The sequence below is a fragment of the Enhydra lutris genome, unplaced genomic scaffold (assembly GCF_002288905.1).
Source record: "Enhydra lutris kenyoni isolate GAN:26980312 unplaced genomic scaffold, ASM228890v2 scaffoldscaffold22, whole genome shotgun sequence".
NCBI lineage: Eukaryota > Metazoa > Chordata > Mammalia > Carnivora > Mustelidae > Enhydra > Enhydra lutris.
This window is the reverse complement of record NW_019154106.1, coordinates 13944931-13956999: the sequence shown is the minus strand read 5'-3', so window position 1 is coordinate 13956999 and position 12069 is coordinate 13944931. Positions and strand designations below refer to the sequence as shown.

The 12069-nt window shown below is 38.1% G+C and overlaps 1 protein-coding gene across 1 annotated transcript; it reads right to left on the bottom strand.

Moving 5' to 3' along the window:
* Window positions 1-877: 877 nt before the first annotated feature.
* LOC111150203 (olfactory receptor 1052-like) lies at window positions 878-1816 on the bottom strand. Its single transcript, XM_022507620.1, has one exon. The coding sequence runs from the start codon at window positions 1814-1816 to the stop codon at window positions 878-880; it is 939 nt and encodes a 312-aa protein (XP_022363328.1).
* Between the last annotated feature and the right edge of the window lie 10253 nt (window positions 1817-12069).

Sequence of the window (12069 nt, the reverse complement as noted above, 5' to 3'; positions counted from 1 at the left end):
CTGCATTTCTAAAATGGTAGGAAGTGATGAAGTTATATAATCAAGCAATTCATTATTATAGGACTAAACCTCTAGGCAGGTATTAATATCCATCATGAAATTTTTCAGAATGCTGGACTTTTTTTTTTTAATTATGAAAGAGCATGAAGTAGAATCTTGAAGGGAGATATAGATAGGAAGAGTTCTGAATTTTTCCTACATTAAAATGGAGTCATTTCATACACGTACCTATCTTTTTGGATGGATTTTTTTTGGCGGGGGAGGGCAAGCTCATTATTGCAAGCTGAGGATTGTTAACAATATCATTGTCTCATAATCCATCTTTGTTGCTGAGGTCACTGATCTCTAAGAAGAAGTATGAGAGTAAACGAATAGCTACTAGTTGGAAAATATCATTTGGTATAACACCCTTTTTTTTTAGTTAACATGGAGATTTGCCAATATTTAAAATTGAAAGCAAGTTTTAAAAATAAAGGAAAAAAATATACACAATTATCCTAATTTTCTGAGCAAGTAATTTTTAAGTATCTTAGAAAATCCCTAATTCCTTATATCCCCAAAAGTATATGCATAGTTGTTCTTTTAGTTTTCCAGATATTAGAAAATTTACAATTCTATAGATTAAAAAAATAAATTTTATTAAAATCAATGCAGATATCAATAATTAAGTATCTCACATAAGCTGAAGTTTAAGTTATCTGTTCCCAAATACAGTAAATCACATCTACTTTTGTAGTTTTGTTTCCTCATGTGAAAATGAGCATGCAGAATAAAATCATTTGTACTATACTTAGAAACTCTCCAGTTAATTAAATTCATGGGAATGTTAGTAAAGAACAGACTAATGGACTATTGTAGGATTAGCAGAGACTTGAAATTAACAGGGGAAATGTTTCATTTCTATGGCCCTTCCCACGGCACCCTTTACCTTTTTGTTTCTCAGACTGTAAATAAGTGGGTTTAACATGGGAATCACTAGTGTATAGAACACAGAAACCACCTTCTCCTGTTCTACGGAATACTGGGAACTTGGCTGGATGTAACCAAAGCTTAAGGTACCGTAGAATATGGTCACAGCAGTCAGGTGGGAGGCACAAGTGGAGAAGGCTTTCTGTCTGCCTGCTGCTGACCGGATCTTCAGGATAGCGAAAACAATGAACATGTAGGAAGTGATCACAATCAAGAAGGTGGCCATGGCAATGACTCCAGAGAAGGTTAAGAGCAACAATTCATTCATGGAAGTATCAGAACATGACAGCTTTAGGAGTGGGGGAGCGTCACAGAAGAAGTGGCTGACAACATTGGACCCACAAAAGGACAGTCTGCCCAAGCTTATTGTGTGTGTCAATGAATTAATCATTCCACCTATGAATGACCCAATGACCAGCCCTACACACTTCCTCTTAGACATGACTACACTGTAAAGCAAAGGGTTGACAATGGCCACATATCGGTCATAGGCTATCACTGACAACAAGAAGCCTTCTGCGGTGATAAACACTCCAAAACACAAATGCTGCATTATGCAGACAGAGAATGAGATGGTTTCCCTAACAACCCAGAAGCTGATCAGCATTTTTGGTGCAATAACAGAGGAATAGCAGGCATCTACAAAAGAAAGGCAGCTGAGGAAAAAGTACATGGGTGTGTGGAGCTTGGGAGTGATTTGGATTATGAAGATCATGCCCAGATTCCCCACCAAGGTAATGGCATAAATCACCAAGAACAACACAAAAAATATAATTTTCAGGTCAGCATGGTCTGTCAGTCCCAAAAGAATGAATTCAGTAACAGCTGTGAAATTCTCTTCTGCCATTTGGTAATTCCTTATCTTGAACTCTGGGATGAAAAAAAATAAGGGGATTAGAAGGGACAAGACAATCTGGTATTTCTTAAAGACAAATAGAAATATATGTAGAGTTGTGTCCTTGAATAAATTATTATTTTGCAGAATCTGTCTCTTCATTTGTTTATTTATTGTTAAAGATTTTATTTATTTATTTGTGAGAGAGAGAGAGCATGAATGGGGTGAAGGGCAGTGGGTGAGAGAGGAAGAAGCAGACCTCCACTGAGTAGGGAATCCAATCCGGAAGATCCCAGGACCCTGAGATCATGACCTGAGCTCAAGGCAGATGCTTCACCAATGAGCCACCCAGGACTCAAAGGTCTCCTCATTTATAAAGTAGGAGCTTGATTACATTCTTAATTTTTTTTCAGTGTTGCTTATGATTCTATCCCACAAGGAAATACATACAAAAGCATTTATGCTCTAAAAAATCTCAGGCTGTCTCTAAAGTTCTATAGGAAGGTGATACCAGCATGAGGGACACTAATGGTAAGTGAAAGGAAATTGAAAAATTAAATTCAAGCCTTATTTTCAACTCTTTGTTTTTAAATATAAGAGAAGTAAATTACAAGGAGATCTAAAATCATCTGTACTGTCAACTATGTAGTTAATCCACAAAAGCACTATGATGTAACCAGAGAATTGGCAAAGATTATACAGCAGGGGTTGTCCTTCAAGATGATGCCATGATACTTCTTAAAATACATAGATCTCTGGCCTCTTCTGATGCCTCCAGATGGGCAGCATGGAAGGACACTCTCAGTGGAATCACCTTCTCTGAAACCCAGAGTACTGAAAACTATTTCTTGCCTAAATGGAATAGTTAGAAGATTCCAGAGGTTACCCAAGCCCCTGAATAAATAATTTTTATATTTATGTTTGCTATTAGCTTGTCATTATATAAATGCTTATACAGATAATGTATATGTTATTTAATGTAATTAATTATTTGCTATATACATGTATATATAAATATAAGTCTATGTATATAAAAGCTCTCACACACAATATATATAGAAAAGATAAAATTTAAAATGTACGTAGCCACAATCATCTATTGCCCTGGAACACTTTTCTCATATCCTTTATATAATGATAAGTATATATGGCCCTTTTGGTTTTCTAAATCCAATTTTCATTAGTTTGGTTTCTTATACTTTTTATTCAACTTGTATTCTATTTCTGTAAGAACTGATATATCCATAATAGAATAAAACTCTCTCTCCCATATTTTACATTTAAGCATGTATTTTTAGAAATGAAATAAAAACAATGATAAAGTTTGGTTTATTTAAATGTCCACAATAGCCAAACTATGGAAAGAACCTAGATGTCCATCAACAGATGAATGGATAAAGAAGAGGTAGTATATATATACAATGGAATACTATGCAGCCATCAAAAGAAATGAAATCTTGCCATTTGCTACAAATGGATGTTGTTGGATGGAACGAGAGGGTATTATGCTAAGTGAAATAAGTCAATCAGAGAAAGACAATTATATGATCTCTCTGAAATGAGGAACTTGAGAGGCAGAGTGGGGGTTGTGGGGAGAAGCAGAAAAAAATGAAACAAGATGAGACAGGGAAGGGAGACAAACTATAAGAGATTCTTAATTTCATGAAACAAACTGAAGGTTGCTGAAGGGGTGAAAGGGATAGGGTGGCTGGATAATGGACACTGGGGACTTTGGAGAGGGTATGTGCTATGGTGAGTGCTGTGAATTGTGTAAGACTGATGATTCACAGACCTGTACCCCTGAAACAAATAGTACATTATATGTTAATTTAAAGAAATTGTTTTTAAGTTGGCTTATTTATATTCTATTGACTTATTTTAAATAATACATTTTAGTTGCCACAAAAGAGAAATGATTAACATTAACTCAATAATTCAATATGTTGCTATCACTTACTGACTTACTGACTTTGGCAAATTCATTTATTTTCTCTCAGACTGCATATAATTACACCTACATCACATGATTATTGAAAAAAAATAGGAGATATTGCAAGCAAAATTCTAAATGTTGCTTTGAGTGTGTAAGAACTCAAATTATAGCTATCAGATAGTAAGATAGATAAATAATAGAAAGATAGATGAGAGAGATAGATAGATAATGGATAGATAGATGATAGGTAATAGAAGATACATAAGTAGGTAGATAAGCAATATACTGATAAGTAATTGCTCTGTGAGTTTTTTTCTAGGGGAAGGTATAGATGAATATAAATCATGAAAAAAAGTACTTTAATCAGCCAATTTACCTTTCTCCATTTTAAATCTCTCGTTCATTTTATTTAAAATGGTTATTAAATGTAAATGCATATGGATGGTTTAACATTTTCTTTGACAAATTACTAACCCATAAATTTTTACAATTTCTCATATGCAGCTTAGAAAATACCAAAACATTTACCAAAGTGCATGAGTACTTTCAACAAATAATGTTAATCCCAGACTTTTCAAAACTAAATATAATATTTGTCCATCACATCTGAACTATCCTGTACAGTAGCCAGTCATGCAAATATTTAAATAGAAACTGAATCAAATTTCAATTCTGTGAACTAGTCCCCATTCAAGTACTCAATACCCATATATGACTAGTAACCATTATCCTGAACAGCACAAATCATAGACATTTCCATCACTGCAGAAATTCGTATTAGTTAGAGTTCTCATGTAACTATCTGACTCACCTTTTCAGAACACCAATTGAAAAACATTTCTGAAGGTAAGATTATCTATTGTTGACAGTTTTCATTGTAAACATAACTTTAAAAAATGGCATTTCTGAAAGAAATTTAGAAATTCAAATCTATCATTTTTTCGGGGATGCCCATCCTCTGCAAAATTTAAGGTGATGTTGAAATAGAATTGGATGATAGGATGAAGAGTTAGATGAAATGACCTCTAACATTTTTTTAAAAGATTTTATTTATTTGAGAGAGAGAATGAGAGAGAGAGAGAGTATGAGAGGGGAGAGGGTCAGAGGGAGAAGCAGACCCCCACTGAGCAGAGAGCCCAATGTGGAACTTGATCCTGGGACTTCAGGATCATGACTGGAGCTGAAGGAGTTGCTTAACTGATTGAGCTACCCAGGCGCCCCGACCTCTAACATTTTAACACCCACATGATTCTGTCAGATTTAAAACAAATTTTCTAACTGATCTACTTCCTATGAGGAAATTCCAAATTAAAAAATTATGAAAGAAGTTGAACTTACCAAAAACTACTTTAAACTTTCAGCTTTAGAAACTTCATATCTTTTTCTCTGGCTTTTCACTCTTTAGTCAAAAACAATTTAAGTTAATGATAATAGAATATACAGAGTGGTTATATTAATAGTATATATCTGAAGATAACCCCAGGTACAATAATTGAAGGCAAATCATATCTATTAATGCACAAAAAGCAGAATAAAAAACTAATAAATGCAGTTTTAGCATATTCAATTTTTTTCCTCTAAGAAGATGAATTTGGATATATTTGGATAGGGGACAGCTATATTTTATATATATACACTTTAGTAGGGCCTCTGAGGAACTCAAGCACCACTCCCACATTATAGGGTAACTAATGAAAGCTTAGGAAACACTATTTCTTAAAGGACTTTACATTTTCCCATGATTCGTATACCGCCCTAATGGGCATAATTAACTCACATGCTACAAAAAAACTTAAAAAAAAATCAATCAAAATTTTTTTTTATCTTTGGGGAGATGTTTGAAATTCAGCAAACTATAATAGGAACAATAATGAAGATAAGCTGTTCAATAGAAAAGTAAATTACTGGAATGATAAATAGATGTTTCTAGGTTTGTTACAAACTTTGTCTTTACCCAGATGTTCAAGATAAGGAAACTGACAAATGTTACTACTTTAAAGCAACACATACATCCACAGTAAACAAGCAAATTCTGATGGTTAGGACACCTATCGCTATTCTCAGTTTAACATGCAGAATGAGTTGGCAGAAATTTTGCTAGAAATCCTGTTCAGAGTCAGTGTTTATGATGTAGGGAAGATGTTGGGGTTTAGAGCCAACAGCCAAGATAGAATTCTTGAGACATCTTTGGTGCAAAAAGGTGGTTTTATTAAAGCATGGGGACAGGATCCATGGGCAGAAAGAGCTGCACTGGGGTCATGAGGAGCTGCTCATTATTTACTTTCAAGTTGAGTGGGTTAAGGATAGCATAAGCATCCCAGGTATTTTGGAAACAAGGTTTTTAGGACCTTGAGGGGACTAGCTATTGTCAAGAAAAGGTCATTTATTACTGTTTAGTTAAAACTCAGTCATGAGACCCTTCAGATGGAGATCAGTGAGTCATATGTTTGGAGGATGATTGTGGACATGCATCTTGAGGGATAGAGATAAAGGAAATTTCAAAAGGAATTTTTTTATGTTAAAGTAGATTTAGAGGACCCTGGGGTGTTGGGATAATGTTAAGCTAAAATTGCCTTTTGCTCTTAGCAAAGTATTAACGAGGCATCTGAGCTCCCAGAGGAAGGTTATGTTAAGCTAAGAGTGCCTTTTGCCTTTGGCAAAGTATTAACATTTGTTGCATAGCTGAGGTCCCAGAGGAAGGTGACTCAGTATTTGTTTCAAGTGCTTGTCAATGAACTTTAGGCAATTAGGAATTTTTTTTTTCTTTTGCCTTTGCTTCCCAAATCACTTACACTCATCAGGCTAATATTTACTGATGGATGATATACTCTAGGCATTATGCTGCGCACTAGAGATAAGAGGTTATCAAAAATAATGGAACATTCACTTTTAGAAAGATTGAAGAATAAGTATCTTCCCAAAGACATTTACATCAGAATATTTAGAAATCTGATCTGAAAAAGAGTGGATAATGATCATGAGGGATAATGAGAAGTGATATGAAGAACAAAGGCAGAAGAAAAATTATTAAGTCCTTGAAACAGGCAGACTTGATAGGGGAGAAACTGTACTCTAAGATGGCTGACCAAAGCAACAAGGGAATTCCAGTCCCTGTCTCAAAGCCCATCCGGGTTCTTCTTTCCTACCCCATTCCCCATGTGCCAAAAGTACCAAGTATGTGGGAGTAGAAGGGTATAAATTCCCTTGCCTGCTTCTGCCGGGGCTCAGACCTTTGGAGAACAACCTCCTCTGAGCCCACCAGTGTTAAATAAACCTCTGATCCTCCAAAGTCTCTGAGTGCTACTTGGTTCTTCCACCAGGATCCAGTCCAGGTTCTGTAACATTGGGTTCCTTGACTGGGAAACCCAACTGCGCTGGCACATTGTTGCCACTGGTTTGGGGCAATGGTGGGGCAGTGATGGAATGAGGGATCTAAGGGAGAAGGTGCGCCCTGCCTAATTTGTGGCAGTCTCCCACCCAGTCACCTCAGGCTGGCCCACCCCGCTGTTCCCACCTGGACTCAAAGGAGACTTGGTAGGTCAGGACCTGGTCCCAATGTCAGATTCCAGTAAAGCCCAGGGCCCCAGGACCCAGTCAGGCCTACCGCTGAAGGTGGATGGGAAGACTGATCACCTCCCCAGAGACCTCTTAGAGGTCTCACAGGTAGGGCCTCCCAGGCAGGGAGGTCCTTCAGATCAGGAACACCCCTGTAAGGGGGCCAAGAAGGAATTTCCAAAAGGAATTCCACAGGTCAGGGCCCCCTGGGGGGAAGGAACTATAATAATTTCGTTGTGAATGCGCAGTTTGACCTGGTTTGTCAGGCGGACTGATTCTGTGGCTCCACGGTGGGCTCCCTTAGGGTACCCAGAAGCCTAAGGAGTCTGAGTGGCCCTAAACTGCTCCTGTGGTGACATCATAGGGTCTAAGGCAAGCCCCTTCAGGGCGGCAGTCCGGGGTTTATATGGACTCGCTATGGCTAAGAGGCACACAGGTATCCTCTGGGATGGCAGACAGGTGGGCATCTGACTGGTCTCTCCTTTGGAGAGACACCCACCCTTCATTTGTCTTTATGCCAAGAGAGCCCCCCTGTTCATCATGGGTGGAAGCTCTTCAAAACCTATCGTCTTAGACTGTATGCTCAAAATTTTAAGAAGGGATTCTCAGGAGACTATGGGATCAAAATATCTGGAAAATTAGGCACATTATGTGAATTGGAATGGGCCACCTTTGGGGTCATCTGGCCCGCTGAGGGACCCTAAGACCTACCCACTGCCCAGGTCATTTACAAAATTATGGTCTGGACTCCCAGACACCCTGACCAATTCCCATATATTGATTCTTGGCTTCAGACAGCCCAAAGTCCGCCCCCATGTGTCCAATTCTGTGCTAATAGGAAGGACCAAAGTAGAACATTTGTAACTCAAGTAAAAGAACCCAAAACCTGTAAGGAAGCAAAGCCTATCAGGGAGGCCCTGCCTGGGAGCATCAAGGGCAGCAACAGGAATGAGCTCTGCACAAGGATGAACCCATCAGAAAGTGTGGGGACCACAGTCCTCTCACCCAGGGCCTAAAGCTGAGCTGCAGAAGGACTGTGCTCCTGCTTCTTATAAGTGGCATGTGTGGGGAGATACCTGACTTAGCAGCTCTGACTGCCCACAGGAAACTTGATCCAGACAGAAACAGGCTGTAAAATGACAGGAGCTCTCATATTTACCTTTAAGAGAAAGTGGGGGAGGCGCCTAAGTGGCTCAGTAGGTTAAGTGTCTGCCTTCCACACAGGTCACGATCCCAGGCATCCTTCAGGATGGGGACTTTAAGGAATATTCCCAAGCAGCTACCCAAACTCCTTTGTTTCTGGGAAATTCCCTATCTTCTCTGGTCCAATATGGATTGTCTATCCCCTACCCCCACCCCCTGCCCTTGTGGGTGGGAAAACATGGAGTCTGCTCCTCTGGAGCTAATGATCTCCTGAACCAGGAACGCCTTCTCTGCCCTCTGGCAGCACTTTGTCTCTTTCCCCTCCCCACCCCCCTTTTCCTGTTTCTGCACCACCTTGGTTGCAGCCTGCAACTGGCTTTTAGACCATCCTCAGTGCCTCAGGCACCATGACTCCTCCCTTCACTGTCAAGGAACAAGAAGAGCTCCCCAGGACCTATCATCACCCACTCCAGATTTCCCCACGTGTCTCAGGTGAAAATTGACCATGGGGAAGATCCTGATGGAACACAATTCAGCATTTAAACTAACTTTGTTGGTTTAGTTCAGACAGATGTGTCTTTTAAGTTATCAGTGGTAAATGTGAAACTTTTATTCTATCAAGGTTTACTGAAGGTCAAATAACCTTATATTACCTCTGTTGGGTTGTTAGTAAAAGATGACTAAAATGTAATTGTCTCATCAAAGTTTTCATGGGTGATTGTTAAAGTAGCTTTCAAAGTCTTTGGTAACCTGAATCTTAAACTTTTGGTTGGATGATAAATGGAATTAAATTTGTTGGACATCTAACATCTTTTAACATCTAGGTCTTTTCCAAATGGGATAAAGTGCTAAAGCATTGATTACTGGACATAAGTTTGTACTTTTGATTTACTGCAAAGAACTAAGGATATTTAAATCTGTTGGTAAACATGTTTTGTGCTTAACTGATTCACAGATTTGCCGTTTAAGAATTCTGGTGTAGCAGTTCACAATTGGTTACTCCTTAGTCTTCACTGGAGATTAAGGTTTCTAAAGAGTACAAAATTCTGCTAACTATAACTAAGACTGATGGAAGTAAGGGAAACAATTTTGCATATGGAAAAGCAGGAGATATGTTAAGTAGGAATACATTTTGTTGAAGGTAAGAGAAGGTAATTTTGTCCTAAATGAGAATGTTTGTTTGGAAAGAAATGGCTTAGGACCAAAACCTGAATGCAAAAGAAAGTTGTAGAAGGTTCGTGACGGGAAATCTTTGGAAATGAATTTTAGGTGTGGTCAGGATGGACTAAGATTGAAATGAATTTTAAAAGACACTGGTATAGAAAGTTGAATTTCTCTCTGTTCAAAAAGACAAAGTATTCTCAATTGTTGGTCTCCTCTTGATAATAAAACGCAAATAGTTGTTTTCCCTCCATCTGCTTAGAAAAACCAGTTTTTATGTCTTGAGTTTATCAGGACTTTAACCTCCCTAATGCTCTGTAGGCATGTGCTTTAAAATGTTCTAAGGTTTAAACAAACTTCCCCAAGATTTAAATCATGAGCAAAGTCTTGTTGACTAATCAGGCTTGCTTTTTTGGTATGTAATGTTCTGGTTCTGGCTGTTGAAGTGTTATGTATCACAGAATAACTGCGTTTCCTTGTCAATCGTATCATAGTGAACTCTCCTATCAGATCATTAACCATGTCTATTTTGAGTCTGTCACTTAAAATTGTTCTAATTCTCTTGTAAAGCGAGTTATATCTTCAAAGAGATTCACATAAAGGACTTTTAGGAGAGATATATGTATTCAGTATATTAAAAATCCTAAAACTGAAATGAGTAAGAACTTCCAGAACTAAGAAGTTGCATTCAGACTGAACAAGAATCAGTAACATGGGACTAAATGAACTAAAAAGATGATTATAGTTTTGTGATCCTTGTTTGAAAAACATTGCTGGTTCCTTAATGTTCACTCTTCCTGCTTAAGGAAACGTAAGATTTCTATGACCTACAGAAACATGATAAAACAATCATTTGTAAGCAAATTAAAGCATGCAACTTTTCCCTCTATATGAACCCTCTGAAACTAAAAACTAAACTAATTAAACTAAAAAGGTCTCCATAAGCATACCTTCTTCCATGACAATCCTAGTCATTTGCATAAGTTCAGTAAGAATCTGTTCACCTGTAACAGGACACCATTAGAAACATTGGTTATTTTACCAAGGCTTTTACTGGAAAGTCATATTTGAGAAAGAAACACATAGACTCAGATATGACCAGACAGCTTTAAGGAGCTAAGGTTGACTTTATGAAACCTGGAGCCATAAAGCCCTTTGGAACTGTTGGCCTGATACCTTGCTTACAGAGGTCCCAGAAACCCACCAGGTCAGTAAAGAATGTGACTTCCTGGCAGGTACAGGAAGTTCAGGATATTTTGGAGACCTCATGAAGAGGAATCTGCCCAGATCTTAGAGGTATTGCAGGCATGTCTGATGGCAAGTACATGGCTTAGGACATGGCTTGGCTTCTGGCCTAAAGAGGCTACTAAATGTTCAACCTAGATATTTCTTATAAAGTTCCAACAAAGCAGATTCTAAAAGATCTGATCACTCACTGTTCTTGCTTAGCTTATGTAAATAATTAGGCCAGGTTGGTTAGAACTGGACTTGTTTCTTGAGTAAATTAGTCTTGACTTGGGTACCTCTGGAAATGAGGGTTATTTTAGAGGGAAAAATTGTTGAAATAATCCCCACCTTTGTGGATGTTAAATAATGGATTTGATTTTCTTTAAGTGTTTGTTGTTTACCTAAGGCTAGACAACTTGAGGTAAAATTAAGAGAAATTACCACAGTAACTCATACATAGACAATCTTCTTGCTTATTATAAATAAAATAACAGGGATAAAAATAACAGACCCCCATAGCACATGATTAAACAACTGGAAAATGGGACTGACTCCCCAACAATTGTGTAACTTATCACCTTGACCAGTTCTGTGTGACTGGGACAATGAAATCATTCCCTAAAAGCCAGAGCATACCCCACTCCATAGGGTTAACTACGGACTTGTGGAGATAATAGGTAATACCACTTTCTTTATGATTGGTTGGGTAATGCACTTGGGGATAGCCTTATCTCCTGAGACAAGTTTTCTCCCACTTTCCAGTGATCCTTTGTAATTAGAATGTTAATACCTCAAACAAAGAGCTTAATGGTATTTTTCAGTTATATTTATCCTAGAAGCCAACTCTATTGAGGTACAATTGTAAACAAAGGCTTTAGTTAAGCATACAACAGTGCTCCTGGTAAAAGGAACCTCAAAGCTTGTTATGGGACAGCCCCTGACTTTAACAACATCACATCAGGTCCAGAGTATCTTAGAAACCAAAAGCCACTGATGGATGATGGAGGAGAACTTACTAAATACCAGGCTGTACTGATAGATATGCCTGAAATAATACTTAAAACATATCAACTTTATTTTTTTTTTAAAGATTTTATTTATTTGACAGAGAGAAATCACAAGTAGGCAGAGAGGCAGGCAGAGAGAGAGGAGGAAGCAGGCTCTCCGCAGAGCAGAGAGCCCAACGCGGGGCTTGATCCCAGGACCCTGAGATCATGACCCGAGCCGAAGGCAGAGGCTTTAACCC

What these genes read in the sequence shown, in the direction of transcription:
- LOC111150203 (XM_022507620.1), bottom strand. Translation starts at nt 1,816, where the DNA reads ATGGCAGAAGAGAATTTCACAGCTGTTACTGAATTCATTCTTTTGGGA.